This window comes from Emiliania huxleyi (assembly GCF_000372725.1).
Source record: "Emiliania huxleyi CCMP1516 unplaced genomic scaffold EMIHUscaffold_37, whole genome shotgun sequence".
NCBI classification, from domain to species: Eukaryota; Haptophyta; order Isochrysidales; family Noelaerhabdaceae; genus Emiliania; species Emiliania huxleyi.
In genome coordinates, this window is record NW_005199194.1 from 155,010 (window position 1) to 182,837 (window position 27,828).

The 27,828-nt window shown below is 66.2% G+C and overlaps 9 protein-coding genes across 9 annotated transcripts; 5 read left to right on the plus strand and 4 right to left on the minus strand.

Annotated features, from left to right (window-relative positions):
- Positions 1-107: 107 nt before the first annotated feature.
- On the minus strand, positions 108-1,761 carry EMIHUDRAFT_436052 (14-3-3 protein). The gene is made up of 7 exons (XM_005771844.1): positions 1,671-1,761; positions 1,323-1,424; positions 1,191-1,237; positions 1,081-1,120; positions 771-1,010; positions 531-671; positions 108-467 (listed from the first exon to the last, which is right to left on the minus strand). The coding sequence occupies exons 1-7, from the start codon at positions 1,692-1,694 to the stop codon at positions 339-341; spliced, it is 723 nt and encodes a 240-aa protein (XP_005771901.1). The 5' UTR covers positions 1,695-1,761; the 3' UTR covers positions 108-338.
- Positions 1,762-4,218: 2,457 nt separating this feature from the next.
- On the plus strand, positions 4,219-5,208 carry EMIHUDRAFT_209022 (hypothetical protein; the record flags this gene model as incomplete). The annotated part of the gene is made up of 3 exons (XM_005771845.1): positions 4,219-4,299; positions 4,428-4,583; positions 4,642-5,208. The coding sequence occupies 3 exons, from the start codon at positions 4,219-4,221 to the stop codon at positions 5,206-5,208; spliced, it is 804 nt and encodes a 267-aa protein (XP_005771902.1).
- Positions 5,209-6,798: 1,590 nt separating this feature from the next.
- EMIHUDRAFT_451116 (hypothetical protein) lies at positions 6,799-10,409 on the minus strand. Its single transcript, XM_005771846.1, has 6 exons — positions 9,355-10,409; positions 9,075-9,281; positions 8,828-8,996; positions 8,496-8,610; positions 8,100-8,420; positions 6,799-8,034 (listed from the first exon to the last, which is right to left on the minus strand). Exons 1-6 carry the CDS (start codon positions 10,317-10,319, stop codon positions 7,427-7,429), a joined length of 2,385 nt encoding a protein of 794 aa, XP_005771903.1. The 5' UTR covers positions 10,320-10,409; the 3' UTR covers positions 6,799-7,426.
- Positions 10,410-10,619: 210 nt separating this feature from the next.
- EMIHUDRAFT_464011 (hypothetical protein) lies at positions 10,620-13,317 on the plus strand (the record flags this gene model as incomplete). Its single annotated transcript, XM_005771847.1, has 6 exons — positions 10,620-11,444; positions 11,989-12,152; positions 12,508-12,658; positions 12,797-12,893; positions 12,968-13,050; positions 13,243-13,317. The coding sequence occupies 6 exons, from the start codon at positions 10,620-10,622 to the stop codon at positions 13,315-13,317; spliced, it is 1,395 nt and encodes a 464-aa protein (XP_005771904.1).
- Positions 13,318-14,364: 1,047 nt separating this feature from the next.
- Positions 14,365-15,111, minus strand: EMIHUDRAFT_102143 (hypothetical protein; the record flags this gene model as incomplete). Its single annotated transcript, XM_005771848.1, has 1 exon — positions 14,365-15,111. One exon carries the CDS (start codon positions 15,109-15,111, stop codon positions 14,365-14,367), a length of 747 nt encoding a protein of 248 aa, XP_005771905.1.
- A 1,349-nt stretch (positions 15,112-16,460) lies between these two features.
- Positions 16,461-17,970, plus strand: EMIHUDRAFT_209028 (hypothetical protein; the record flags this gene model as incomplete). Its single annotated transcript, XM_005771849.1, has 4 exons — positions 16,461-17,041; positions 17,124-17,231; positions 17,300-17,574; positions 17,648-17,970. The coding sequence occupies 4 exons, from the start codon at positions 16,461-16,463 to the stop codon at positions 17,968-17,970; spliced, it is 1,287 nt and encodes a 428-aa protein (XP_005771906.1).
- A 2,381-nt stretch (positions 17,971-20,351) lies between these two features.
- EMIHUDRAFT_310645 (hypothetical protein) lies at positions 20,352-21,904 on the plus strand (the record flags this gene model as incomplete). The annotated part of the gene is made up of 6 exons (XM_005771850.1): positions 20,352-21,044; positions 21,121-21,216; positions 21,274-21,473; positions 21,546-21,547; positions 21,607-21,730; positions 21,805-21,904. The coding sequence occupies 6 exons, from the start codon at positions 20,352-20,354 to the stop codon at positions 21,902-21,904; spliced, it is 1,215 nt and encodes a 404-aa protein (XP_005771907.1).
- Positions 21,905-23,257: 1,353 nt separating this feature from the next.
- On the minus strand, positions 23,258-24,226 carry EMIHUDRAFT_436055 (hypothetical protein). The gene is given in 2 exon segments (XM_005771851.1): positions 23,258-23,588; positions 23,591-24,226. The coding sequence occupies 1 exon segment, from the start codon at positions 24,027-24,029 to the stop codon at positions 23,631-23,633; it is 399 nt and encodes a 132-aa protein (XP_005771908.1). The 5' UTR covers positions 24,030-24,226; the 3' UTR covers positions 23,258-23,588; positions 23,591-23,630.
- A 328-nt stretch (positions 24,227-24,554) lies between these two features.
- Positions 24,555-27,245, plus strand: EMIHUDRAFT_355364 (hypothetical protein; the record flags this gene model as incomplete). Its single annotated transcript, XM_005771852.1, has 7 exons — positions 24,555-24,557; positions 25,931-26,005; positions 26,104-26,204; positions 26,290-26,390; positions 26,457-26,641; positions 26,702-27,057; positions 27,119-27,245. Coding segments are annotated over 7 exons (948 nt in total), but the record flags the coding sequence as incomplete, so codon positions are not given.
- Positions 27,246-27,828: the final 583 nt, after the last annotated feature.

The window sequence follows — 27,828 nt, forward strand, 5'->3', positions numbered from 1 at the left end:
CGCGCGCCGCGACGGGGCGCAGGCTGGGTCCTGGGACCTGGGTGGCTGGCCCGTGGCCGCAGGCCGCGACCCACGCGCGCGCAAGCGCAAGCGCCAAGCCGACGGTAGCGCGGTTTCGGATGTGGGCTCTACGAACCTACAGCACCGCCCCCCCTCTCCAACCCAACCCGACCGTTAATAGCGAGTGGCGGAGCGCGCACTCCGGCGTGCGGCGCAGGACCGGTCTGCCGCAGCTGAGCGCTCCCCGGCCGGCCGGCCCTCTCGGAGAGGGCGACAAGGGCCCGGCCACAGCCCGCCTCTCTGGGAGAGCCGTCTAGAGTGTCGTCCCCCTCGGAGCCTCACTGGTCGGTATTCTCGTCGCTCGTCCAGAGCGTCAGGTTGTCGCGCAGCAGCTGCATGATGAGGGTCGAGTCCTTGTAGGACTCCTCGTCGAGCGTGTCGAGCTCGGCGATCGCATCGTCGAAGGCCTGGAGCGGGGGCTGGACTGAGAGGGAGCGGCGAGGCTCGCAGGCCGGCGGGGTGGAGGCTGCCTTTTTGGCCAGGCCGCACGCGTCCGTGTGGTCGCCCTGCACCTCGTACAAGAAGACCGACTGGTTCAGGGCGAGCCCGAGCCGGATCGGGTGCGTGGGCTGCAACCGCTCGGCGGTTGACTGCGCGCCCTCGTAGGCGGCCTGGCGCGCACGGGGCGGGGGCGTCGGGGGCGGGGGCGTCGGGGGCGGAAAGCGGAAAAGTGCTCCTCAGAGAGAGGGGGGGGCAGGCAGAGAGCGTGCCTTTGCGTTTGTGGCGTGCTCCGACTTTTTGTCGCCGCCCGCAAACTCGGCGAGGTAGCGGTGGTAGTCGGCCTTCATCTTTTGGTAGAAGACGGACGGCTCGGCATCCAGGTTGTCCTTGATCAGGTGGTCGTGCAGCAGGGCCAGGATGTCGTTGCAAATGTTGTTGAGCTCCTCCTCAACCTTGGCCCGGTAGGTGCCAATCAGCGCGGTGTGCGCCGACGACTCCTTCGACGACTCCTACGGTGCGAGCGCGCTCCGAGCTCGGCGTCTCGCGCACGGCACGGCGGCCGCACTCGCAGCCCCACTCCTTGGACTCGATCGACGTGATGATGCGCAGCGACGCGCGCCTACAGCAGCCGCGCAGACCGACCTCACGGCGAGCATGCGCCCGCGTGGCCGCGCGGAGCCCGGCCGCACCGCGCGCCGACGACGTTCTTGTACGCGACGGAGAGCAGGTTGCGCTCCTGCCCAGGTGTTGGTAGAGGGGTGAGCAGAAGGCGAGGCGGCACCGGGGGAGAGCAGAGAGGAAATGCGCGAGGCGCGGCGAACCTCGAGCGAGAGCATCTCCTCCTGCTTGCCCTGCGCCACCTTCTTCATGTACTCGACCATCTCCTCGTACCGCTCCGCCTGCTCTGCCAGCTTGGCCATGTACTGCGGGCGGCAGACGGGCCGCGTCAGAACGGCTGGCGCAGAGGCGCGCGTGCGGAAGAGGGTGCGGCCCGAGAGGCGCAGACGGCGCGGCCAAAGTGACCCTGCCAGAGTCGGGCGCGCGCGCGCGCGCAGGCCGCGGTGCAGCAACGGTTTGCAAAAAAGCAAGCGACGCTTGGCCGCTCGCGCGCCGCACGCGCGGCGCGGAGGCTACGGCTGCGCTCTCGGCGGCTGCTTTGTGCTGCGCACCACATTGTCCTCGACCTCGCCCATGGCTCCTTTTCCTGCAGGGGGAGGAACGGGTCGCGTTTCAGCGGCGCTCTTCGGTGCTGTGATGATCGGGGCGCGCCCTTGGTCAAGAAGAAATCACGCCCCGCGAGCAGGGAACAAGACTTTCGCTGTGCAGGTGGGGACCCTGTCCTTCTCCCACCCCTCGTTTGGCGTGCGCGTTTTATTTATTTATTTATTCGCTGGAGAGAAGAGGCAGGCGCGAGGGGGGCGTGCGGGACCACAGTCCACACACAGTGAGCCTCACGGGAAGGAAAGAAAGGTAGACGTGCCTTCTCGTGCGGTCGATTGTGCAGTCTGGAACGAGAGAAGAATATAGGGTGGATAAAGCGCCTGTTCACGGCATGGAGGGTGAGCCACGCCGAACGTACTGAACGTAGAGCCGAGCGGGAGGAAGAGGGGGAAGACGACTCCGAGGAGGACGAACCAGTGGAAATCCCGTTGTCAGCCGTCACGATGCACCCGAAGGGGACCACAGCGCCGGCATCATCAGTGAGGGCACAAGTGTTCGAAGAGAGAGTGGACCTGAGCAACAACATGACCTGGAGGCAAATGATCGGAGTGGGAGTCAGAAATGTGGTCCTTGCGCGAGGGGAGCTCGATAGACTCGAGGGGCCAGGATACGCCGCGAGGAGGACGGAGTTGCGCCGAAAGGCGAAAGAAGCCGCGAGAGCAAGGGACCGGCAGGCGGCGGCGGCGCCGCAGAACGAAGCAGAGGAGAGCGACGCGACAGAAGAAGAAGAGACAAGGGAAAGAACGACGAGAAGGGGGCGACCGCGAGGTGGCATGAAGGTCGCAGCGAGAATCTGCGAGAGACTGCGAAGAGAGATAGGAAGAGGCGGACGCCCAAGGGTGGGCGACGGCTAGCGCATCACACCCCTCTCCTTAAAATCCCTGTGTGGTGGCGGCGTGCCGTCCTCCCATCCCTCCCTTGGGTTGTCTGTTTTCTTTCTTTCTTTTCGATTGTGCAGTCTTTCTTCACATAGCCCTTTCACCTCCTTTTTACGTGTGGTGGAGAAGTTACCTTGCGTTACCTTGAGCGGGCACCGCCTCGGTATACAAAATGCGCCTGCGGGCGGACCCTCACAGATCACAGATCACTTGAGCACTTGATAGGGTCGATTCCGCATGGTACGGTCCTTATCCCCTGTGAACATACGTATTTTCTTGTCAACAACAAGGCTGTCGAAAGCTAGGGCGGCATCGCGCCGCCAACCAAGAGAATCATCCACAACTTCGCCAAAGAGGTCGGCAGCCCGAGCGCCGTCGACCGCACCGACTACGGCACAGCCTCCGGCAGCGCCCCCCCGGGGCTTCGTCCAGCACCACTCGCAACAGCTCTCGCGCGCCGCCGTCTGTGGCGACGCGCAGAACATGGAGAGAAGAAGAAGTCCTCATGAGCTGGTCGGCCGCCATTCGGGCCTCCCGGCCTGCTGCGGCGGCGCGGCCGGTCGAGGCCGGGCTCGGCCCGGCCCGCGACGGCTGGCCGCCGACGAGCGCGCTCGCGCTGCTCGTCAAGATGGCGGCGGTGGCGATTGCGGCGACAAAAGTTCAGGCGTACAGCGCTCAGGCGCCTGTCGTCTTTCGTCTTTTGTCGCATTTCGCACACGCGCGCGCCGCGCGACCCGCGTCGCTCTCCGCGAGGGCATGAGCCTTCCGCGATTCGATCCCGCAGCCAAAAGCTGCTCGCTCGAACCGCGGCCGACTCTGCCATCGCGGCTGCAGCTGTTGAGCTCTCCAGAAAACTGGTGCCTCATATGCTGCCTCCCTGCGGATGCTGCCAGCGAGCCTGGCGGTCCGCTGTACTACAAGGAAGTGCTGACTCGATTTCTACTCGAATTCTTCTACCCCCACGACTCGGAACGCGAATGTGACAGGACCATCGGGTCCTTCAGCCATCAAAGCGGGATCACCCGAGAGCAGCTGAGCCTGCCTCTGGGCTCTGGCCTCGCCTCCCTCTCCTTCAGGCATTCGTGGCATCCTATGGGTCGTCCCAGAGTATCGACCTCTGGCTTGTCAGCCGGTCACTTGATGACGACCATGAAGTACAGCGATCGCCACCTCGCTGGCCTCTCCGCAAGGCCTCCCGACCGCGTCGAACTCACGGCGCGGGCTCTCTCGGCTACGCCTACGGGACCGGCCCCAGCTTCGGCTGAGGGCTGACAAGCTGCCGAGCCCAAATCACTGTGAGAGTCGTGATTTCTTGTTGGTTTTCTAAAATCTCTCTCTCAGAACATCAACAACGCTGCTCGCAACATGCGTGTCGCGCACTCGTTCATGACCGGTCTCAATGTCCCACCCCCTTGCGCGCGGGCCTTCTAGGCCCGCGGGTAGTCTCCCCCCATCCCCAGGGCCTCCAGGGCTCGCACCTCAACCTCTCACAGACCAGCGCATAGCGCCATACGACGTATTTTCTTCTCATAACAAGGCTGTGAACCATCGTCGACCGTCTGGATCGTCGCTGTGCGGCGATTGCGGCGATTACAGAGAGGAGCTCGTCCGTCCCGCGATGTCCAAGCAACAGGTTGCCACTTACGAGCAGGCGCTACTAGCCGGCGCAAAGCTGGACGACGAGCCGTCTGTCACGGAGGTGCGTTTGCCGGCCTCATTGTTTTGTCTCTCAATCCCCTCCTGCGTCCTGGACAGTGCGGGCGCCGGTGTGCCACGCCAAGTCATGATGTGTGCCGACAGGTGTTCCCACCACCTGCTCTCCCCAAGCCCACCGGCCTTGCTTCACTGTGGCGCAACCTTGTCACTTGCGGCTCGGATGCAAAGCTTGAGAAGGATTATGCGGTCCTGATTGCTCAGAGCATTGCATCTGCCGTTGCCAAGGCGCGAGCCGAAGCAGCAACTTCGCTCGAGCAGGCGCCACTTGTGAGCCTGGGGAGGTCACTGGGCAGCGCCCGCAGATGTCTCGCTCTCTCGCGAGTAGGCGCAAGAAAACTTTAGGGCCGCAATGCTCGAGGAGCAAACAAAGCACGCCGCCAATGTGCAAGCTGGAGAGTCGGAGGCGCGGGCACAGGCGGAGCAATCGAGGGGTCTGGAGGCCAAGGTGGCTGAGCTGACTGCGCAGCTGGCGGAGGTGTCGGAGGCGCGGGCACGGGCGGACGGAGAGAAGGTCGCTGCTGTGCGAGCGGCGGTGGCAGACGCAATGGAACAGGCGAGAGAGGAGAAGGCCGCCGCAGTCAAGGCGCCTCACGCTGCTCGGCCCTGGTCACGTGCGTTCTTGGCCGAGCTTGCTCCCACACCCACGCGTCAGGCGGCGGTCGCCGACGCGCTCTCGAACGTGGCTGCGTCGGCGCGCAAGGTTGAGATCGTCGTCCCGCCGGAATCGCCACAAAAGAGGGACATAAGCCTTTTCTCTCCATCGCGCTCCTGGAGGTCATCAGAAGACCCCGAGGGGAAGCCGGGCAACTCCGCTCCCGACACCACCCGCGCGATCCAGGAGTCGATGCTCCGCGTGCGTGAGGAACGCATTGCGGCGGCCCAGGTTGCGTGATCCGGCCCTCCCTCTCCATGGACATGACATGCGCGTTGGGTCGGAACGGTTGATTCTTTGATTGATCATGGTGGCTTTGTCACATGCGATCGCGCATTTTGTCACACTTATCCCTTAACTCCACACTACTTTCTAGGTCACTATACTCAGTGAGTTTTGAAGGTAGCTCGAGGTATGTAGGTTCCGTTCACCGTTGTCGGCAAATCTTGCAAGAGCGAGAGTGAGTGTGAGCGCCCCCCCCACCCCGCACCCCCCCACACGTCACTACTCAAGGTAAATCATCTGAGACTATCCCGGATCCTGCTGACCAAGTTCCTCTTGTAGCTCGATCGGCCACACCGCCATCACCGCCGACGTCTCCCAGTTGTTATGACCCCCCCAAATATGAACACACCAGTGAGGGAGGGCGAGACGATCGAGGGGTCCCGTACCACGCGGAATCGACCCTATCCAGTGCTCAAGTGCTCAAGGTAAATCATGGTCTGGGGCTGCCCCCCGGGGCGGGGCACACACACGCGTGTCTCATCATCGTCACAAAGTGAACATCAAGTGACTGTCCGGGGACGGACGCACCGCCGCGATGCCGACCGAATGGAGACCGGAGGAGTGGCTCAAGGAGTACCAGCTGCAGAATTGCAGTGAGGCGCCGATCGACAAGTTCAAGGCGCGCGCCGCCGCGTCCGGCTGGGCAGGCACAGCAGGGCCGCGGCACTCTCACGCCGCCGATTCGCAACGGCAGGTGCGCGGTCGTTACTACCTCACCAAGGACAACAAGATGAAGGGGAAGAAGGTGCCGCCAGGCGTGCACGGCTACAACCTCAGAGTATCGGCGCTGATCCGGTCAGAGGAGCCGATCGAGCACATCGCGAAGCGTTTCCCGCTGCCGCCAAAGCCAGAGGGCGCGCCGCCGTCCATCGTGATTGCCTTTTCGATCAACAACGCCTCGCCGAAGCAGAATGTGGTGCGCTGTGCGTGCTGTCCAGGCCCGCCAGGCCAGCGCGAGAGTACACCGCCCGCCGCCCGCAGGTCTTCCTCTACGACAAGGAGGCGGCGCTGGACGCGCAGGCGGACCCGCGCGACCTGGAGGCTTACTCGAGCCTAGAGCGCGCCATATTCGAGCCCGGCTCGCAGTTGGGCGCCGAGCGGCTCAAGGTGATCCCGTACCTCTCGGATGGCGCCAGCTGGGCCCTGAGCTCCGTCGTCAACAACCAGTGCGGCCAGCTGGCAGAGGCTGTGGGCGTCACACAATTTGACGGCCCAGGTAATCACCCACGGAAGCCTCGGCACAGCACGGCGACGGACTCCCTCCAACATCTAGCGCGCTCGCGCACGCCCTCCAGGCTACGTAGAGATTGATGTCGACGTGCTCAAGTTCAAGAGCGCATCAGTCTTCACCAAAGCCGCCAAGCCTCTCGTCGGCATGCTGCTGCCTCAGCTCAAGAGGCTGCAGATCGACATCGCCTTCATGTTCCAAGGTGGAGGCGCTGCAGTTGACTTGTCTTGTGTGCATGCACTTTAGCGAGTGAACACCGCGACCCGTTAGGCAACTCCGAGGAGGAGCTGCCGGAGCGTATCTTTGGCTCGGTTTCTGTCTAGATGCCCACTCGAGCCGAGCATGGCGCCGAGGGACGATTCACATTTTGCCGCTAAATGCTGCTCGACATCCCATGCCTGCAGGTCAGAATCAACCGCATCGACATGGTGCGGGACGGGTCTCTTCTTTCCTCAGTAAAGCCCGCGGCGCGCCTTCAACAGTTCAGGAGCAACACGGCACGCTTCTGCCATCCCTTCTTCTGTCGCTTGTAGGCGATCGCCGAGGGTGCTGCCGGCGGTGGTGATGTCAGTGCGGACGATGAGGTGGCTGGCCAGGCGACGCCTCCAATCGACGAGGCGTCGCCGAGAGGGCTTGGCATATCCGAAGCGCACGCGATTGCAGCGTCGTACGAGGAGGCTGCCGAAGCCGCAGGCTACGGCGCTTTCAGCCTCATGTGAGGCTGGACACCCCTGGAGGGCCACATCGCACATCGCACGTTCGCTCATCGCGCTCACATCGGCATGTGTGCCATGTCTGTTTCTACTCTTAGAGGTTAGAGGGGAGCGTCCTTGTGTGTGCCCTGCCCCGCTGTGCCTGTGGCAGCTGGTAACTAAAAAGGGACAGCTGGGATGGGTAAATGAGCGGGGGCTGGGTCCTTAATTTCTGACAGTCATGCACACTTCACTACCTATCTCTATCTCGCGGTCCCCCGAATCGGTACACGGCGGTCGCATTTGCCTGCCGCGCCAGCCCGCCTCGTGCCACCGGCTTGTCCTCCTCCTCGTCCTCATCGCCGGGGCGGCTCTCGCCGCGGGTGTCACGGATGCGTACCCTTCCCGCCTGCGGCAGCCGCACCTTCAACTCGATGCCGAGCACCGAGACGACGAGGGAGAGGTCGATCAGGAGGTCGGCGCGCACGAGAGCGTCGATGATCTGCGGCGTGTGCGTCGCGCCAAAGCGCGCGTCGTCGTGCCGGATCTCGTGGTCGATGCCCAGCCGCGCGACGAGGTAGCGGAAGTCCACCACCACGAGCGCGCGCCGGTACGAGTGCGGCGGGAGAGAGAGCGACTCGTCGACGAAGCGCGCTTCGCCGACCAGACGGAGGGCGCCGGCGGGCGTCACCTCGCGGATCGCGGCGCTCGATGCGGGCGAGAGGAGGACGGGGAAGGCGGTCGGGTTGGTGAGGCCGAGCGAGAGAGAGAGGGCGAGCTCCGTCTGCATCAGCCCGGCCGCGGTGCAGCCGGTGGGCAGCATGGAGAGGAGGAGGTCCTGGGTGGCGACGGTGAGAAGGCCTGTTCACAGCTGCAGGTGTGAAGAGACGCTGTTCACAGGTGCCGGATGGCGACGGTGAGGATGCCCTGCGGCTGCTGGCGGGACGAGTCGCCGGCGGCCTCGTCCGACTCGCCCACGTGCGGAAAGATGCCCTCGAAAAAGTCGTCGAACACGTCGGCGCGCTGCCTCGTCGGCTCCCGGGGCCGAGGCGACGCCGGCGGCCGCTGCGGCGGCGGCGGCAGCGGCGAGGGCGGCGGCGGAGGCGGCGGAGGCGGCGAGGGCAGCGGCGAGGGCGGCGGCGGCGGCGGCGGCACCGGAGGGAGAGAAGGGAGCGGCGGAGGGCGAGGCGTGTGCGTGATGGTGGCGGCGATGTGAGAGATGCCGTCGACCACGTCTTGCACGCCCTCTGGAGAGGCGGGGAGAGGGAGGCGGTGAAGAGGGGCACGGCTGGGAGGGAGGCGGAAGGGCGGGAGCACTCCACCGCCCCAGTGCTCCGCCACGGCGTCGACGTGGTCGCTCAGCTCCTCCGTCGCGGCGGCGATCTCGTCCGCCGAGAAGGCGCAATTTGCGGCCCGCACGAGCAGCTCGAAGAACACCTGCAGGAAGAGCGGCAAGTCTCTGAGGAGATCCCTGCTGCACCGCCTCTCCCCGGCGGGTTGCGGGCAGGGGCGGGTAGCGGGCAGGGGCGGGTAGCGGGCAGGGGCGGGTAGCGGGCAGGGGCGGGTAGCGGGCAGGGGCGGGTAGCGGGCAGGGGCGGGTAGCGGGCAGGGGCGGGTAGCGGGCAGGGGCGGGTAGCGGGCAGGGGCGGTCCGCCTTCTCCTTTTGTTGCACGACCGGCTCGCCCACGTGCAGCGCGGTCAGATTCGCCATCCGCTCCTGCTCGTGCACGCCGGAGCAGCGGGCGACCCGCCTCTGCGCCTCGAGCTTCTCCCAGACCGCCGCCCTCCCCGCCTCGCCCGCCTCGCCCGCCTCGAGGGAGCGCCTGGGGCGGCGGGGACGAGGGAGGGTGGGACCAGAGGCGGCAGCTTGCGGGAGGAGGTCGAGGGAGGAGGGGAGGCACCGCCGCGAGGAGCGCCGTCGCCCCTCCTCGCCCTCCTCCTCGGTGCGCCTCCGCCGGCCAAAGCCCATCAGCGTGAGTCCGGGCGGCGTCGGCGGTGCGGCCGGGGCGGGCGAGGCGTGGAGGCACTCCCCGACGCACGAGTCGGTGCAGCTGGCGGAGAAGGAGCCGCACCCGGAGTCCGGGTTCTCGTTGAACCACGAGTAGCACCTGGCGCAGGAGGACCCGCCGAGATCAGCCGAGACCCCGCCGAGACGACGGCGGTGCGGGCTGAGATCCGCGCCAGCCATCTCGCCCGCACTGAGGGTGAGAGCGGTCGCAGCGGCACTCCTCCCCGCCGCTCTCCTCCTCCTCCGCCGCTGCCTCCTCCTCGACGAGCGCACACTCCTCGCACGCCGCGCAGCCGCTGCTCTCGCACAGCAAGGCCTTCCCGCCGCCGGCCACGCCTCCGGCAGGCTGGCTGTGGCAGTGGGCGGGGCAGGGCTCGCTCAAGCCCGGAGGGAAGGCGCCTTGCTGGTGGGGCGAGCCGGCCCTCTGGACCGTCCTCTGCTCCACCTCGGCGGGCGGCACGCCCAGGGCGGGAAGCCACGGCAGCGCCGCCGGCAGGAGGGCGCCCCTCGCCACCACGCCTGCCCGCACAGTCCCGGTGGAGGCGAAGGCGGAGAGCTCGGCGGCGACGCGGCTCGAGGTCGGGATGCGGCAGTGCAGCGTCACGGTCCGCCACGAGAGGGGAGGGAGGACGAACGGCCGCGGCACCGCGCACGACATCAGGGCGCCGGCCGCGATCGCCGCGCTCACATTCGCGCGCGAGCCAAAGGAGCCGACCTCGCTCTCAAGGACGATGTCTGCGCGTGCCATGGTGGAGAGGAGCGAGAGCGAGGTCGGGTTGTAGGCGAGCACGTCCACCTCGGCCGCGATCGAGCCGGACCGCACGGCCAGCGCCTCCACCGAGCGGGCGCACGCCTCGAACCCTCGCGCAGCCCAGTCGCCGCGCAGCTCCTCAGTCGAGCTGTTTGCGCCGAGCGGCATCTGGATGTGCGCCTCGGCCAGGCTGGGCCCGCAGATGCGGAAAGAGCACAACTCCACGCGAGCCTCGTTGCGCATCAGCGGCAGCATGACATCGCGGTAGAGGATTGCCGCGAATATCGCCAGCGCGATAACCAGCACCAGGAGAGCGGCCCGGAGCACATAGACGCACTTCGGCCGCTCATCCGACGGTGGTGACTGATCCTCCGACTGGGTTCTCATAGCCAGCACCCACGAGCCACGCCGGTGATTCGCCTGGCGAACCAGCTGGGCTGGCTTGGCAGGAGCAGCTCGGCACGGCGCTCGGCAGCGCCCGCCCGCCTCTTAACGCCTTGCGCCGTGGAAAGAGAAAGCGTACGCGCACATGAAAGAGAAAGCGCATGACCGCCTCTCTCACATGACAAGCGATCCCACGACAGCGATTGTACATGATCCCTACGTGAAGGCTGGAGGGACGTCAGCAAGATTCTTTCTTCATAGAGAGCTCTCGCCGCTCGCCGCTCAGGTGTGCTTCCTGCTCCGATGTCATTCTCCGAGGCCTTCGCGGCTCTCTCCGCCAGCCTGACAGCCGGCGCTCAGCGGCTGAGCGGCGCCTCCTCGTCCTCGGCCGACGCTCCGGCGGCGGCGGCGGCGGCGGCGGCGGCGGCGGGCGCGGAGGCGCGGAAGCTGAGCCTGAGCGATTTCGACGTGTGCGAGCAGCTCGGCGAGGGCGCGTTTGGGACGGTGTGCCGCTGCCTCCGGCGCTCGAGCGGCGTGGCCTACGCCCTCAAGGCCGTCTCGATCGCGCACGCCACGCGGAACGGAGGCCTGGCGCAGGTGATTGCGGAGCGAGACGCGCTCGTCGCGCTCGAGGATCCGGGCCACCCGAACGTGATCCGGCTGCACGCGACGTTCCGCGACGACGACTCGCTCTACCTCGTCCTCGAGCTCGCGACGGGCGGCGAGCTCTTCTCGCACATCCGCCGGCTCGGCGCCTGCTCGCTGCCCTGCGCGCGCTGGCTGACGGCCGAGCTGGTCAACGCACTCGAGTACCTGCACGGGCACGGCGTGGTGCACCGCGACCTCAAGCCGGAGAACCTGCTGCTCGACGAGGTCGGCCACCTCAAGCTCGTCGACTTCGGCTCGTGCTGTCGAGAGCGGCTGCCTACGGCGGCAGCGGCGGGTGACGGCGTTGACGGCGAGGCGGCGAGCGGAGACGCCGGTCGACCCGCCGACACGCGGCGCTTCGTCGGGACGGCGGAGTACGTCTCCCCCGAAGTGCTCGGGGACGGGGACGCGACCGCCGCCTCCGACTTGTGGGCGCTCGGCGCCATCGCATACCAGATGCTTGCCGGCGCCCTCTGCGCTGTGGCGTAGTCGAGGCGGGGTTGCGGGGGGACCCTGACCCTCGCACCCTCCCCCCCCAGGCGCGCCTCCGTTCACGGCGGGCTCCGACTACCTCGTCTTCAAGCGGATCGAGGCGCTCGACTTCTCCTTCCCCGCCCACTTCCCTCCCCCCGCCGCATCGCTCGTCTCCGCCCTGCTCGCGCGCGAGCCGCAGCAGCGGCTCGGCGCCGGAGGCGCGTACGCAGAGCTTCGGGCGCACCCCCTCTTCGACAGCCTCGACTTTGCGTCGCTCCACCTCCAGCCGCCTCCGCCTCTGGCGCCTCCGCCGCCGCTGCCGCGGATCAGCGGCGCCAAGGTGGCCCGAGACGCAGCCGAGACACAGCCGAGATGGGAGCCGAGATGGAGCCGAGATAGAGCCGAGATGGAGCCGGCGGCGCAAGGCGTGACGAGTAGCGCTCGCGGCTACCGCCGAGGGATGTCCGCGACACGTCCGCGACACGTCCGCGACACGTCTCCGCTAGGTGATGAACCCATATCTCCCCATATCTCCCCATATCTCCGCCAGGTGATGAACCCGCAGCTCGCGTCGAGGGCACTTGCGCGCGAGGAGCGGCCGCAGCTCCTCTCTTCGCAGGCGGACACGCCGTGGGGCGCCGCCATCTCTGAGGGCGAGATCATCGTGCTCGGCACGCCCGTCCTCAAGCGCCGCTTTCTCTCCGTGAAGAGCCGGCCCGCATCTCCCCTATATCTCCCCATATCTCCCCATATCTCCCCATATCTCCCCTATGTCTCGTGAAGAGCCGGCCCGCATCTCCCCTATATCTCCCCATATCTCCCCATCTCTCCCCTGTATCTCGTGAAGAGCCGGCCAGCCTCTCCCCTATATCTCCCCGTATCTCCCCTATATCTCCCCTATATCTCGTGAAGAGCCGGCCAGCCTCTCCCCTATATCTCCCCGTATCTCCCATATATCTCCCCTATATCTCGTGAAGAGCCGGCCAGCCTCTCCTTCTCACACACACACACGCCGCCGTGCGCCCTCCTCCTCCACCCTTCTCCTGTGGCACTTCTCCCCGCCCCTCAGGCAGCTCCTGCTCGTCGACGCGCCGCTCTCGACGCCGCCGCCGCCGCCGCCGCCCGCGTACACAAACTTTCGGAACCCGGAGGGCAGCTTCGCCCGCAGCCGCGCGAGCGAGTCGCACGCGAAGCCGCCGCTGCCGCCCGCCACGCCGCTGGCGGGGGAGGCCGGTTTGTGTCGACACGTCCGAGGTGCGTCCGAGACGTGTCCGAGGCTGCGCCGCGTAGGTTGGCGGCCGGCTGTGTACGTCGACCTTCTAATCAGTTGCTGATCAGTGATGAAGTGCTACTTGTAGGTTGGCGGCCGGCTGGTGTACGTCGACCCCGAGAAGCTCGAGGTCAAGGGCGAGATCCCCTTCTCGTCCGAGTTCGACGCCGAGCTTGGCCCGCGAGGTGCGGCCACACACGCGTGTGGTGCAGAAGCACCTCTCTCCCCACCCCCGCTCGCCGCCGCCCCCGTCGCGCAGGCGCCTTTTACGTACGGCCGGCGGGCGAGCGCGGCCGCACCTACTACTTCGAGGACCCGGCGGGGGACGAGGCGCCTATTATTGTTATTATTATTATTATTATTATTTATTACTTCGAGGACCCGGCGGGGGACGAGGCGCCTCGCTGGGGAGATATGGGGAGATATGGGGAGATATGGGGAGGACCCGGCGGGGGACGAGGCGCCTCGCTGGCCGCTGCCGCAACCCCCCCCCCCCAAACACACAACACACACAGGCAACGCCTACCCCCGCAGGTGCTCGCCGAGACGTGGGTGCGCACGCTGCTCCGCTTCAAGGCGAGGCTCGTCGACGAGGCGCGCGCGCGCTAGCGAGGCGCCGATTTGGGCGGCGGGCAGAGCAGCGCAGGCGGCTCGTATGGGGACCGCGGCGCGGCGGTGGCACCGCGCGCGGGCGTTTCAGGCCCCATTTTGCGTTTCGTGGCGTTGCGCACGGCGGCACTTGAGACTTGTGAGCGACGGAGGCGCGAGGAACACGACAACATGCACAACATGTAACATGTACATGTTGTGGGAGCTGAACCCTGAACGCTGAACCCGACATGTGGGAGCTGGGAGCTGAACCCTGAACCCAACCACCAAACGATGTCGATAATGAAAAGAGGTTACGTTTGTTCCATTTTTTGGCCTTGACACGTCGTCGGCTTTCTTCCCCGGTACGTGACGGGCGCGCGTTGCGCGCGCTCGTGCGTCGTGGTTTCTGGTTATTTCTCCTTTCTTCCCCGCCTGTCCCGAGGCGGCCGGTGATGAGATGCCGGCGTTTGGGCTGAGCGAGGAATTTGGCGAATAATCGGAAATCCTGCGACGGTGTATCAGTCGCCTTATGCCACCGTTGCATATCTCCGGATTATGCAACGGTGGCGCGCATATAAGGGGACTGATTGATAACACCGTCGCAAAACTGTGCGCATTGCGTCCTGGGTCGAACGCTAAGGTGGGTTTCGAACCAGTGACAACGCCCGTCTGGGTTTTTTGCGCCGAGTCGAACTGCGGGATTCGAACTCGAGACCCAATGCAGTTTTGCGATGGTGTATCAGTCGCCTTATGCCACCGTTGCATATATCCGGATATGCAACGGTGGCATATTAAGGCGACTGATACACCGTCGCACATCCGAGATGTTCATGATCGCGCCCCGGGCCGCCCAGCGGCTGCCCCCGGCCCCCGGGTATCGCCTCGAGGCGTTCCTTGAGCGCGTGTGTCCATCGCGCGGTGCAGCCCCCCCGAATCGATAGCAACACGGCTTTATAATGCACCCTAATAATAACACACGGCGTGTGGGCGTGTTCGAGACGCCCATCCCTACAAAGCGTTGAGAGACCCGGGTGGGAGAGGGAACAAGGAAGGGATCGTGACGTCTCAGACGCGCTCGATGCTCGGCTTTGAGGAGCCCTTCTTGATCCACGATCTGGACGAGCGGCGCTCGGAGCGCGGGCGCGAGTGGCGCGATGAGCGCCTCGTCGATTCACGGTCCCGGGGCGTGTGCGGCAGGTTGTTGTGGCCCGACAGGCCGACATCGCCGTCGCCATCCAGGTCGACGCCCGTCGTGGTCTCGAGGGCGTTGATGCGATCCTCGATGCTCAGGATGCCGGCCGGGCTGTTGGACTGAAGCGCGGGCGCCGCGGCCTTGGAAGGGACGGCGGGCGCCTCGATGTCACCTTCGCTGTTCCGCTGCTCGGCGGTGCGGATGCTCGACGGCAGTCGTGTCATCAGGCGGGTGTAGAGCGAGGGCGCCGGCGTCGTCGGAAGACCACCGGCCCGGCTGCCCGCCTCCTCCAACACCACAAAGTCGCGGCTCACCGCCGGCGCACCCTTTCCCATCATGAGCCGCCGGGCGACGCAGCTGAGCACTGCGAGCGCGACAGCGGCGAGGGAGACGTACGTCCAGAGCGAGCCCGTGCGTCCATCTCCAGGCTCGTCGCTGCTGCCGGCCGCCGAGCCGTCTCCGACAGAGCCGGGAAGGCCAGCGCGAGGCATCGGCCCGCTGCACTCGACGCCGGCGGAGGCAACCCAGTCCACCCAGGAGGCAGCGTCAATGCCGGGAATGGGGCGCCACCAGCAGTCGCGCGAGGGGTTGATCAGGTCAATGGGGTCGGGGAGGTACATACGAGCGTGAGCGGGGAGCGGGTTGCTCGGTCGATGTGGGACGTGCGTACTGCAAGTTTCGCCTTCCTTGGCTTGACAGGGACTTGACACGTCGCTTTCTATTTTTCAGTGTATGTACTTTTAGCTTACTGGGAGATTCTCAGTGTACGTACTTTTAGCTTACTGGGAGAATCTCTCTCTCAGTGTATGTAGCTCTTAAACGTACATTCCCGGAGGAGGACTGCTGACGGGGTTTGCGATGTCCGATGAGGAGCGATCCGAACGGTGGTATTCGGGTGATTATTTGTGGTCATTTCCTTATCCCGATGACGCGGGGCGCGTCAATCGTTTGCTCCTTGTGTTCTTTCATGATGTCAAGGACGTGGAGAAGAAGTGGCTTAGGTTAGGTAGGAAGGTGAAGAAAGAACACACACAGCCAGGCTCGGACTGGACACCAACGCGGTATGGGTGGACGCTAGAGAGAGAGAGAGAGAGAGAGAGAGAGAGAGATCCCGCCTGGGATGTTGGGTGTGAGGTTGTGGCGGCTTCGATCCCAAGGGGGGGAGCTGATCCCACTCAATAACCAACTCTCAGGGGCAGTAGGTGGGCGAGCTTCAGGCACGCTCATCTCGATCGTCAAGACGTTGCTACGCGCGGTCTTCCGCGGGGGGAGCTGCGTCGACGGGTGCGGGACCGCGGCGCAGCCAGTGCCGCGGCGAGGCCTCCGGCTGTTTGCGGCGGGCGGGTTGCTGCTCGCTGCGATGGCGAAAAACTCGTCTCGCCACACGCCAAGGGCTTATGCTCTGGCGAGACGTGAGGCGCATGCGCCCAGGAGGGGAGGGGGCATGTGTAACGACACTGCTAGAGATGCCTTTCGGGGCCCAGAGATAAAACTTCTGTGATGCCATGCGTGACCTAGTAGTGTCCCCAGCTATGGGCGTGTCCACGTTGGAGCCAGGTGTGGTGTGGGCGCGAGAATAGCTCCGCCGTTCATGGAGGCAACCGATGCGAGTCGACTGGTGTGTGTCGTCGTGGTTTCGTATCAAGAATTCTCTCTCTCTCTCTCTGGACGCTAGACAGATGATGACGACACGCGAAGTGGCTGTAGTGCAGAAAGAAAGAAAGAACACAGGCAGCCCGAGGGAGGGATGGGAGGACGGCACGCCGCCACCACACAGGGATTTTAAGAGGAGGGTGTCCCGGCAATTTCTTTTAGGCCTCAGCGCCGCCTGGGCCCGCCTTGGCCGACACTCGAACTCTTCGATCGAACTCGTCGATCTTTTGTCCATCGGCCGATTCATTTTCGCTTCTGCATCAGCTCTTCGAGACGCTCGACCTTCTTCCGCGCCTCCGCGCACTCTCAAGTGGGCATGGGCAAAAAAAAGCGGCGGTTGCCGTTCCTGGCCACCGTCATTCTCGCTGCGCTCGCTGCGTCAATCGCTGGGACGCTTGCCCTCATCGTCGTGACCAACAGGATCAGCGAGGGTGAAGAGCAGAGCTTCTCGCAGCGGCTGCGGCGCAGCCGCCCCGCATTGCTCCTTCAGAGAGGGCGGCAAGCTGCGGACAGTGGAGCAGATCGCCACACCGACGAAGTCGTGCCGGCACGAGAGAGCGCAGCCGCGCGCTGGTACGCCGCTTACGATCCGAAGAGCTTTGGCGTCGCTCCCCCGCCGCCGGAGCCCGACTGCAGCACGCCCGACTCCTCCGAGAGCTGTGAAGGCTGGGCTCAGGCCGGCGAGTGCGACGCCAACGCGCCGTACATGCACATGGAGTGCGCTCACGCCTGCAAGCTGTGCGGCGCTGCGGCGCCGCGGACAGCTGCCTCTCCCGCGGGCGGCGGCTTTGTGGCGGACCTGGCCTGCGTCGACAAGTCGTCCTACTGCGGGCAGTGGGCGGCGGTGGGCGAGTGCGACTCGAACCCCGGCTACATGAAGGCTAACTGCAGAGTGACGTGCGCTAGCCAAAACCCCACACGGCGGGAGAGCCTCAAGGTGCGGGCCCTCCGTGAAGCGCGACACCTCCTCCCGCCGCAGGTGCCACCTCTGCCAGTCGGCGGCGTGCCACGACATGGACGCGGCGCAGTGCAAGGCGGAGGCGGCTGCCGGCGCGTGCCAAGCTTCGCCCGAGTCGATGTTCCAGCGGTGGCGCGGCTCGCGTGGCAGGTGCACTCTCGGAGCCTGCTCGGAGCCTGCTCGGAAGTGCCCGTCAGGTGCCGCTGGTCGTGCGGCTGGTGCGCCATGGTCGTCGACAAGCGGTGCCGGAGAGACGCCTCCTTCCCGGGCCAGCTCCCCGCCGCGACGGCTGGCTCGACCGGCGCCATGTTCGAGCGCTCGCTGGCCAAGGCGGCCGAGAAGGGCTACGCGGCCACGGTCCTGTCGCGCGACCCTTGGGTGGTGACGTACGACCACTTCCTCTCCGCCGACGAGGCGAGCGCCATCATCTCCAAGGGCGAGAAGCATTGGAGTCGCTCTGTCGCGGGAGACGGTGAAGCTTCCTAGACGCTTCCTAGACACTTCCTCTACACACGTCCTAGACACTTCCTCAGCCCTCCCGGTAGGCGTGCAGTCCGTCCGCACCTCGTCGACTGCGTGGTGCGAGCACGACGGGTGCGGCAGCGACCCGGTCCTGAGCCGCGTCCGGAGCCGGATCGCCAACTTGACGGGTGTGCCGGAGGCGCACGCGGAGCCGATGCAGATCCTGCGGTACGAGCCGGGCCAGTTCTACCGGCGGCACCACGACCAGAACGCGCCCGCGACGACGGCGTGGGGGCCGCGGCTCTACACCTTCTTTATGTACCTCTCTGAGCCAGAGGCGGGCGGGGAGACCTCCTTTCCGGCACCGCCGCCCTCGGCGCTCGCCAGCCAGCCGCAGGGGTGCTAAGGGTGCTGTCGCCTCGTGTAGGTGCTCAACCTCTCGGTCGCGCCGAAGCTGGGCCGTGCGCTGCTGTGGCCGTCGGTGCTGGACCACGACCCACTCGCCCGCGACGACCGCACAGACCACGAGGCGGTCGCGGTCGGGCGAGGCGTCAAGTTCGCGTCCAACTACTGGCTCCATTTGTGGGACTTCCAGGGGCCCAACCGAGCAGGCTGCTCGAACACAGAGGTGTACGGTAACTGGTGAGTGAGCGACCAGCGTGAGTGTGATCACCGGCGTGACCGGATCTAGCTTAGAAGAGGAGGAAGAAACTAGTTTTGCGTGCTCAACTCGTTGAGGCTCAAGGCCGCGTGTGCAGCGGGTTGATGCTCGAGCTCAACCCCGCGAGATATCGGCCATCGGCCGTCCTCACGAGTGAGCGCGTGACCGCTGGAAGCCAACGTAGAAGCCAACCTGCGCTGCGGATCAATCGCCACCTACCTGGTCATGCTGGACGCGACACATCTGGAGGCAGAAGTGCGGCGGCTTCGCAATGAGAACCAGCTGCTCACGTCGCGCGTGAAATGTGACGTCATTCAAGAGGACGTTCTGGCAAAGTTTCAAGTGGCGCTGCAGCCGTTGCACGAGAGGGTGGCTGCCGGAGCATACAGCGAAGACATCGACCGGCTTGAGATCGATATCTTGGAAGTATACGAAACGCATATCCAAGCGTACGACGAGCGCGCTAGTGGTTTTCACGCCGATGCGGTACAGTCACAGCGAGAAGACCTTGTCCACGGCCTCTGTGCCAGCTTGCGGCGCGTCGCTCTTAGCGGCCTCGAGGTGTCCCTGACCCAACAGCTGGAGGACGCGACTGACGAGGTTCTGCTGGATGCAGCGGTCACGAACGAGCAGCCGCAGCTGTGGCCAAGGCTAGCACGCCTGTGGGAGGACGAGGCCCAGAAAGCAGCCGAGAGGGTGCGATCTACTCTTGTCCGACTCGGATGTGCAGAGGAGAGTGCGGTGCTGGAGGCGAAGGAGGCAGACGAGCTCCGAGCTTCAGCGAGAGCAGTGGTGGCTGGACGACTAGACAATCCCGTCATCTTCTTGCCTGAGCTGCTTCGCAGAGCGTTCGATACAACGTTTCGGTATCAAAGTTACCAAGGTACGCTTCGCGTCACCGGCCCCTTTACCGACCTCGATTCCCTCTATGCCGAGGCGATGGCTCGAGTCCATTCATACCTGGACGAGTTTTCGCGACCCCTGGCTGTGAGCCTGCCGCAGCCATCAAGCACTATCGCCTCGAGTGCGTCCGAAGATGCGCCGCTCGTGGACTGGCGAGCCCGCGATCGCTTCGAGCGCGAAGTGAGGGTGCATGCAGACGACCTGTTCGAGACGCAAGCGACCAAGCAGCTGCTCCTGCGAGGAACGTGTGATCTGCCGCTGGGGGCGCTGGTGGTCATGCTCTTCCTTGGGTACGACCACATTCCTCTCCACGTCCAGTTAGTCGCAGAAGCCGACCAGCAAGTCAGGCTTGCGCGTTGTGGCCGGGAGGAAATGTACTAAACAGAGAGTCCCACTGATAGGCACCTGGCGGCAGACCGACGGCGGAATCGGCTTGCGTGATCGGCCTAATCCGGAGTGGCACATGGTGTGCGCTGCTCGCGTGCTCTCCTCGCGGCAAAGCATCGGGAGGTGATCCATCACATGACGTTGCAGGCGCAGTTCGGCGTGTGGGTGCACCCTCGGCTCTCCCCGCCCTGCTTTGAGAGCGGCGCGTGGGTGGAGGTGTGGGCCGCACTCACGAGCACCCTTGTGCAGCCTCACGGCTCCCGCTTGAACCTGAACCGGCCGCGCCGACGGCTGCAGGTGATGCGCGTGGATGAGGCGACGGACCGAGTGGGTGCGGCGGCGGCATGGTACTACCACGCTCCGGGTAGCGGGGTCTGGCTCCATCTAGGCCGAACCAGGTGCGGGCAGACGCCGGCGAAAGAGTTGTATGGGGTGAGCAAGAAATACGCCTTGCCTCTGACAGCGGGGTCCCCGCTGCCAGCGCGAGACTTTGCTTTGGTCACGCAAGCGCGGCGTGCGAGGCTGGACACGGTGCAGCGGCGCGAGCCGGACAACACGTGGTCGCACCTCGAGATCATCGACGTCCGACACGCGGTGAGGGGTGGCGGCATCTGCGCCGGCGCGGCGGCCGGCGTGTTGCGCGGCGGGTGGAACGGAAGCAGGGAGTGCCGCTGCGACCCGGCCGGGCCGGTGGTGACGTGCTCGTCGGCCGGGCCGGTGGTGGGGTAGAGGTGTGTGTGGTGGTGAGCCGCTAGAGACGCCGTTCAAACAAAAAAAGAAAATGCGCGCCGACTCCTTGTGTGGTCGCTTTTGCGTTCCTGCACACCTGCAAACAAATGCGGCATGCCGACTCGGAGCCGCCGCCGCCGCCGCCACCGATCTCGCTGCCGCCCATCGCACCGCCGTCGGTGTCGTTGCCGCCCTCCGGCTACGCGCTGGGCACAATCTCCGAGAGCGGGGCTCTGCACCGCTCAGAGAGCCGGGGCGCACGAAGCTTTCATAGCTGTGACTCGCTGTCGTCGGGCCGGCGGGCGCGGCGACCGTCCTTCTCCAACCTGAGTGAAGCCAGAAGTTCGTTTCGTCTCGGCGCCGCCGACCTCGGAGCGGATGTCTCCGATATGCTCAAGACGGCGCGCACGGACCTGCAGCACCTGCCGGGCGTGCTCCGGAAGCACCAACGCCAGTTCTACTTCATGCGGAGCGACTGCCAGCCGGTGCACGGGCTGCGCGACTGGACGCAGGACGAGTGGCGGTGCTGGCTGGCGCGCTTCCCGAGGCTCGGCGACGACCTCGCCCGCGGCCTCCTCCGCTGGCGGGAGGGGGAGGCCGAGGACGTCGGGCCAGAGGCGTGCGCGATCGCTATCAAGATCAAGATGAACCAGAGCCTTACGTACTCGGACTGGCACCTCATCTCCGTCTTCCAAAACCGCGCGCTCAACGCCGGCTTCGGCGACGGGGACGGCGCCATCCACTACTTTGAGTCGGACCTGCTGTCGAACTACATCTTCGACCGCGAGTTCCCGCTCGGCGTCCGCCTCTGAGATCTCAGTCTTGGTTGAGGTTAGCTTGTTGACCTTGAGGTCGATGGACATCTCAGGCGTCGAGGAGCGCATCCTGCAGGACCGGCACCGCTTCGCGATCAACCACTCGGGCGTGCACCGGATCGAGCACCGCCAGAGCAAGGCAGAGCATGCTCGAAGCGTGAACTGTCGTCTTGCGGCGTGACACCCCCCCCTCCCCCTCCCCTCCCCCCCGCAGCTGCTGACCTTCACCGTCTACTTCGTCCTCGCCCTCGTCGCCCTCGTCGTCGTCATCTACCTCCTCGCCCTCATGGTCGGACAGAGCGAGCTCTGGGTCATCAACGCCACCGTGCAGGACTTCAGCGACGGCAATGACCCCTCCACGGAGATCGTCGAGCGCACTAAGAGCCGCGGCGAGGTCGCATCGCTGCTCGCCACGTGCACCTTCGCGCTGCTGATCAACGGCGCGCCTCCCTCCTCCCGCCCCGCGCCCCTCCGTGGCCCCTCCAGCAGTGAGACACGCCAACCGGCCCGGTCGGTCTCCCCCCCCTCTCCCCCCTCTCCTCTCCAGGCATGCTCGACAAGTTTGGGCTGATCGACCCCTCCTCCTCCACCGTCTTCATCGGCATGTTCCTCGGCGGCACGTGGGGCTTCGTCCTCGACCAGATCTTCGGGAGCGACGAGGGCTACCGCGAGTACCTCTCGACAGTCTCCAGTGACGGCCCGTCCATTCAGCGACCCTCCCGATCGCAGTGTTTGTGGCTCGTAGGTACCTCTGGTCGCCGCAGGACGGGATGAAGTACGCGATGGGCGTCCTCGTCTCGGAGCGGTACGGCCGCTACCTCGTCACGATCCTGTTCGACATGTGAGTCGTAAAAGTAGTAGTAGGCTAGCAGCAGTTAGCAGCAGCAGCAGCAGCAGCAGCAGCAGCAGCAGCAGCAGCAGCAGCAGCAGCAGCAGTATAGTAGGCAACCTTCACTCCAAGATCTGCGTTCGACATGGTTGCTTCCTCTCCCCCGACCCTCTTGTCCCCCCCCCCCCCCCCCTGCCCTTCCCCCTCCCTCCTCGGCGCAGGTTCTTCACCACTATCCTCTTCAAGCAGCTCTTCTCGCGCGCCCTCCGGCTCGCCATGTTTACGGCGACGCGGCTGCTCTCACAGCACACGCACGCCACCGCACCGAGAGCGAGCAGCGGGCCCCTGTGAGCCTAGGTCCGGGGTCGGGAGTGGCTCGCCAACGCGTTTGTGTCGGCGGTCATCTCCTTCGTCACCTTCAAGGTGTACGCAAACATGACTCGCTTCGAGTGGGCGTACCCGTCGGGGCAGGAGGGGCGGGGCGAGTGGATCCAGGGCCAGACGATGGTCCTCGCCACCGTCATCATGAGCATGGTCTACCTCACCTCGGAGACGCGCGCGCGCGTCGGGGAGCCGGGCATCAACGACCCGAACATCAAGCTCGCCGTCGTGCTCTTCACCTTCTTCATCCTCTGGATGCTGCAGGCACGCCCCCCGACCTAGGGTTTAGGTTAGGGTTAGGGTTAGGGTTAGTTCATCCTCTGGATGCTGCAGGCACGCCCCCCGACCCCCGCCCCCGCCCCTCTGCACTGAGCCGCTCGATGTCTCGCCCACTCGAGCCAACCCCATGCCACCCCCGCCCCCCCCTCCCCCCCCTCCCCCCGCCCCTCCCCCCCGGTGCGTGGCTGTAGGCGCAGAAGGTCATCGACCCGGCCTACGACATCATCCTGGTCGACGAGAGGGGCGCCTCCAACACGACGGCGGGCGTAGACGTCAACTTGCCGCTGCAGAACGTCTGCAAGATGCAGGCGCGCGTGCGCCTCACGCTTGACCGCCCGTGGAGAGATGGGTAGAGAGTGGAAGGACGGGGCACGCGTGGAGGCGGTGGAGGCCGCGTGGGGACCCTCTCCTTCCCACCCCCTTCTCTCTCACCCTTCTCCCTGCTTCACACCGCAGCACCGTGCGCCCCTGGGCTTCCTCGCCTTCACGGCCATCACAATCTTCTCCCTCGGCTTCGTCATTTTCCTCACCAGCGTGCAGACGCTCTCCGGACTGCGGCAGTCGTGCCGCGGCTGCCCGAAGCTCCCCTGCCGCATCGGGCTCCGGCGCTCGGGGGAGGGAGCAGCGACCACGCCAGCGTCGGCACACAGCGCCAGCCCCACACCTAGCTGAGCCCTCCCCGCGCGCGCATTCCGTTTAAGCTGGTCAGCTCTTGCGCCGTTAGGTTGCGGGGTCGGGGGGAGTCTCGCCAGTGACTCTCTCGTCGGCGGTGTCGCCGCAGACCTTCGATGTGGGCTCGGACACTTCTTCCTCGTCTTCCCCCGATCGTGTCGCGCAACGGCTCAAGGCCGTCCAGGATCGGCTTGCGTCGATCCGATCCGTGCAGCAGCGCACGGAGCGAGCCAAGCGGTGGCAGTCGGAGACGATTTCCGCCCACAGCAGCGGGACGCGGCGGCGTCCGCCCTACACCCGCCCGGCTGTGCGTGCACGCCCGCAGCCCCCCCCCCCCCCCCTCCCGGCCAAGGGCCGCGTCCCCACACACATACCCAACGTGGGCTTTGTCATGATAGGTGCGCAACGCGCTACCGGTGGTGAAGCTGCGGGGTGGGCTCGAGCTGTCGGTGCCGATCCCGCAGCAGGCGGGGCTCAGCGATCGGCTCAAGGGCAAGCTGGCCATCTTCGCCATCTTCCTGTCGCTCGTCTTCTTCTTCTTCGGCTTCTTCGCGCTGGTCCCTTTCTACAGCGCCGACGGCGAGCGCGACAAAGAAGAGTGGTGGGAGCACTGCCGCACCAACTACGACCCTGACGCCCTCGAGGCGCTGGGGCTCAGCTGAGTCAGCGGCCCCGGAGGTCTCCCTCCCCCCCCACTCCTGTGCGCAGCAAGCCGCTGCCCGCGGTGTAGCACGTGCACACACGCGCAGACGGCCGAGCGAGTGAGCTTGGCCCTGGCTGGCCGCCTGGCGAGCCTCTGGGCGGGGCATTTAATTATCGAGCGAGCATGGCCTGAACGCTCGCTGGGCATGCGGCGCAGCCATGACCCATGCATGTCGGTCCAGAGTAAGAAAGAGCTCAGACCAAGAGCTTCCAGGTGTGAGCGTGACTGACTGTGATCTGTGTTGTAACTTGTATTCTCGCGTATTGCGTATATGGACGTACATATATCGATCATTTAAGCTTTATCATGGGAGAAATTTATCGAAGAAGGATAGGAAAGTGCCCTCGAGAGAAAAACTCCAGCTGACTGAAATTTGTCTGGTAATTTTTCACCTGTGTTACTAGTCAGTGCGCGCCAGACCCAGTCTTGTGCCTAAGCGCTAACCGTTAGGGCCTAAAGAAAGAAAATCAACAAGCCAAGGGAGGGATAATAAATAGAGCAGACATCTCCTGGAGAGATAGGGGGACAACCCGACGGGCAAACCCCGCCCCGCTCGGAGGGCGTGCACCACACAGCACTAAGGGAGGGATATGGCACGCCGCCTCCGTCGGAATGAAATTAATTCTTTTTCATGGTGCACCCGCGACACGGAATTCTTTTCACCACCTTTTTGCAAGCATGAGCGAAGAGAGCGCTCCGCCCCCTGGGCGCGACAGAGAGAGCGCTCCCGGGCGTTCGCGCAAGAAAGGCGGCCCGAGTATAGACTACAAGTACGAGGCTTGCATCGACTGGAATCATTACGGGCCAGCTTGCTGCGCCGAGCAGACCCGTCTCTACTCGCTCTCGGTCGCCGAGATGTACTGGCGCGTCGTCTCGCCGGTCCGGCAACGCGAGCTGGAGCTTTCGCGCAACACGCCGGCCCTGCTCAAGGACCACGGCCCGTTCTCGCACATGCGGCGCGCGGGCACCCTCCCTCCGCCCAGGCCGCCCAAGCTCGACGCTGCCGGCAACGTCATCGCCTCCAAGCCCGTGGAGCGGGTGCTCTACAAGGACGGCGATGGCGAGGAGTTTGAGGTGACGGCGGACCGGAAGCGCAAGCTGAGCGACGTGTCCGCGGCGCTGGGCTCGCTCGCGCTCTGCCCACTCCTGGTGCGCATCTGGGAGCGCGACGGCACCCCGATCACCGCCGACGCCCAGTGTGCGTGCCAGCGGCTCGGCGGCGCCACGACGATGCCGGCGGCGACGGCGGAGGGCTCGGGCGTCGTGAAGAAGGAGGAGGGAGGGGAGGGCGGCGGCGGCGTGGCGGAGGGCGTCGGAGCAGACGCCCCTCCGCCCAAGAAGCTGCGGCCCCCCTCTCGGCCTCCCGCCGACCGCAGCGCGGCTCGCAGACCGACGGGCGGCGGCGCGGCTGCAGACAGAGAGGTGGGGAGAGAGGGAGGGAGGGAGGCGGAGGAAGAGGGCACGGTCCTGTAGGCGCGTCCGCGGAGCCTGGCGCCGCCGAGAGCACCAACGGCGCCGCGACCCCCTCCTTTCGCCTGTTGTCCTCTCTCTGCGGCACTTGTGAGGTTGCCTTCTGTTGCAAACTGCAGGCAAGGCGAGCGGTGGCGGCAGGGCGGGCAAGGGCGGCGGCGAGGGCAAGGCGGAGGGGGAGGCGAGGCGAGGCGGCGGCGGGAGCGCGGCTGCAAAGTCGACTCGCGCCGCGACGGCGGCGGCGGCGGGCTGCCTCTGCGTGTGTTGCGGCGGACAGCGCACTGCGCCGTTGACTGTGTGTGCGTGCGAGAGCAGGTCTGCCGGCTCGGCGCGCTCGACTCGCTGCTGGTGGAGGCGACGAAGGCGGACGAGGACAGGGCGGGCCGACCACCTCGCCCTCCCCCACCCCCGTCCCTTGCCCCCGTCTCCCTCCCGCCTGCCTTCGTCCACAATCTCCACCCCCCCCCCTCCCCGGGAAAAGGGGCTTTGTTTTTCCCCCCCCCCCCCCCACCCCTTTCCCCCCCCCTCCCCCCGCAGGTGGCGCGCAAGCTGCGAGCCAACGCGCTGCGGCTCGCCTGGCAGGAGCCCCTCCTCCTTTCCGCCGCTGCGCCTGTCGCCCGAAAGGCGCCAGCTGAACCCCTCCGACCCTCCCCCGACCTCTTGCCGTGACATCCCCCCCCCCCCCCCTCTCCCGCCGTGCTGGCTGGCAGGAGCCCACCGCCGAGTCCAAGGTCGCCGAGTGCGTGCCGGAGGAGGAGCGGCCCCTGCTCGAGCGGCTCGCCGCCGCCGCGCAGCTCCACGACGACCTCAAGTCCAGAGCCCGCCCCTCCGACGCCCCTCCTCTCGGGGAACACCTCCAGGACACCTTCAGGACACGGCCGGGACGCGTCCCGTAGGGCCGAGCTGCACGCCGAGCTCCGCCTCGGGGAGCCAGAGTCGTCCAAGCGGCTCACCGCGGCACACTCGAAGGAGCCCCACTCCTGCGCCCCCCCTTCAAGTCACCCCACCCCCTACCCAGCCAGCCAGCCCTCTCACCCCTCGCCCGGTCACGACTCGCAGGCAGTCACCGCCGCGGCCAAGCGAGTCGCGGCTGCGAGCAGCAAGGCCGAGAAGAGCGACAGGGGCGACCTCAGGAGCGACCTCAGGAGCGAGATCAGGAGCGAGATCAAGAGCGAGATCAAGAGCGACGCCAAGAGCGACGCCAAGGGCGACAAGCCGCCTCCCGCAAAGAAGGCGCCGCCGCGCCTCGTGACCCCCCCCCCCCCTCTAACGGGCCCTTCAAACCAAGAGGCGGCTCCCCACCTCTAGGCGCGGCCTGCGCGCGCAGCGACGCACCAGGCGGCGGCGGCGGCGGCGCCGGCGCTGCCAGCCAGCGTGCAGCAGGCGGCAGCAGCAGCAGCGGCGACGGCGGCGGCAGCGACGGCGGCGGCCGCTGCGGCGGTGGCCCAGCAGCAGGCGAGAAATGCGGCGCTCGAGCCGACGATCCCGCAGCCTCCCCCGGCGCTCGTAGCTGCGGCGGCGCCCGCACCCGTCGCACCGCCGCCGCCAGCAGTGGCTGTGGCGCCGGCGCCGGCGCCGGCACCGGCACCAGGGCCACCTCCGCAGCCGAACATGGCAGCCATCGCGCAGAACATGCAGCCAACGATGGCGCGCCTCGCCGCGGCGTGCGCAGCCAGAGGAGCCGACCGCGCGCCCACCGTTGCGCGCCCCCGCCCCTCGCCACAGGCGCCGATGGCTAGAATTGCGGGCTCGCTGTTCGACGCCTTCAACCCGCCGCTTGCGCCGCCGACGATGCCGCCGACGATACCGTCGCTGCCGCAGACAGCCGCAGCGCCGCCCCAATCCTGAGCCAGTGCTCGCGGCGGCACGGCGGCGCTTCCATTGCGACAGCCACACGCACATGGAACGCAGTGGGAGAGCAGTGCCAGAGAGTCGGGTGCACTGGCGCGAGGTGGAGGACGCGCTTGTGCTCCTCTGGTCCCGCCCCGCGCGCTGACGTTGCCGCCGTGAGCGCGCTCGATCCATATCGAGCGGCGCGCGGGTTTGGCGCGTTGCGCGTTTGCGGCCCGCGCAGTGTTTTTGCGCACCACCCGCGGCTCGTATGATTGTCCTTTGTCGTGCGGTCCCGTGGACCGTGCGCCCCCGGGAGTGTATACGAAATTCTGTAAAGCGCGTTCCAGCTTCCACTCACACCCCACACCTCTCCCGCAGCGCGCACGGCACAGCCGGAGCCGCGGGCGGGTGTTGCGGGTTGGACTTGAGGGGAGCCCCGATGGGCGATGGGGGACGGGGCGCCAGGCGCCAGCGCTTACGGCTCTACAGATACGCGGCACAGAGCACTAAGCAGGATCGGACGAAGAGAACCCTCCCGCGCAAGAGCGCGCGGGATGCTCAGTAGCCGCCCTCCCGGATCGGGTCCTGCAGTTGCATCGCGC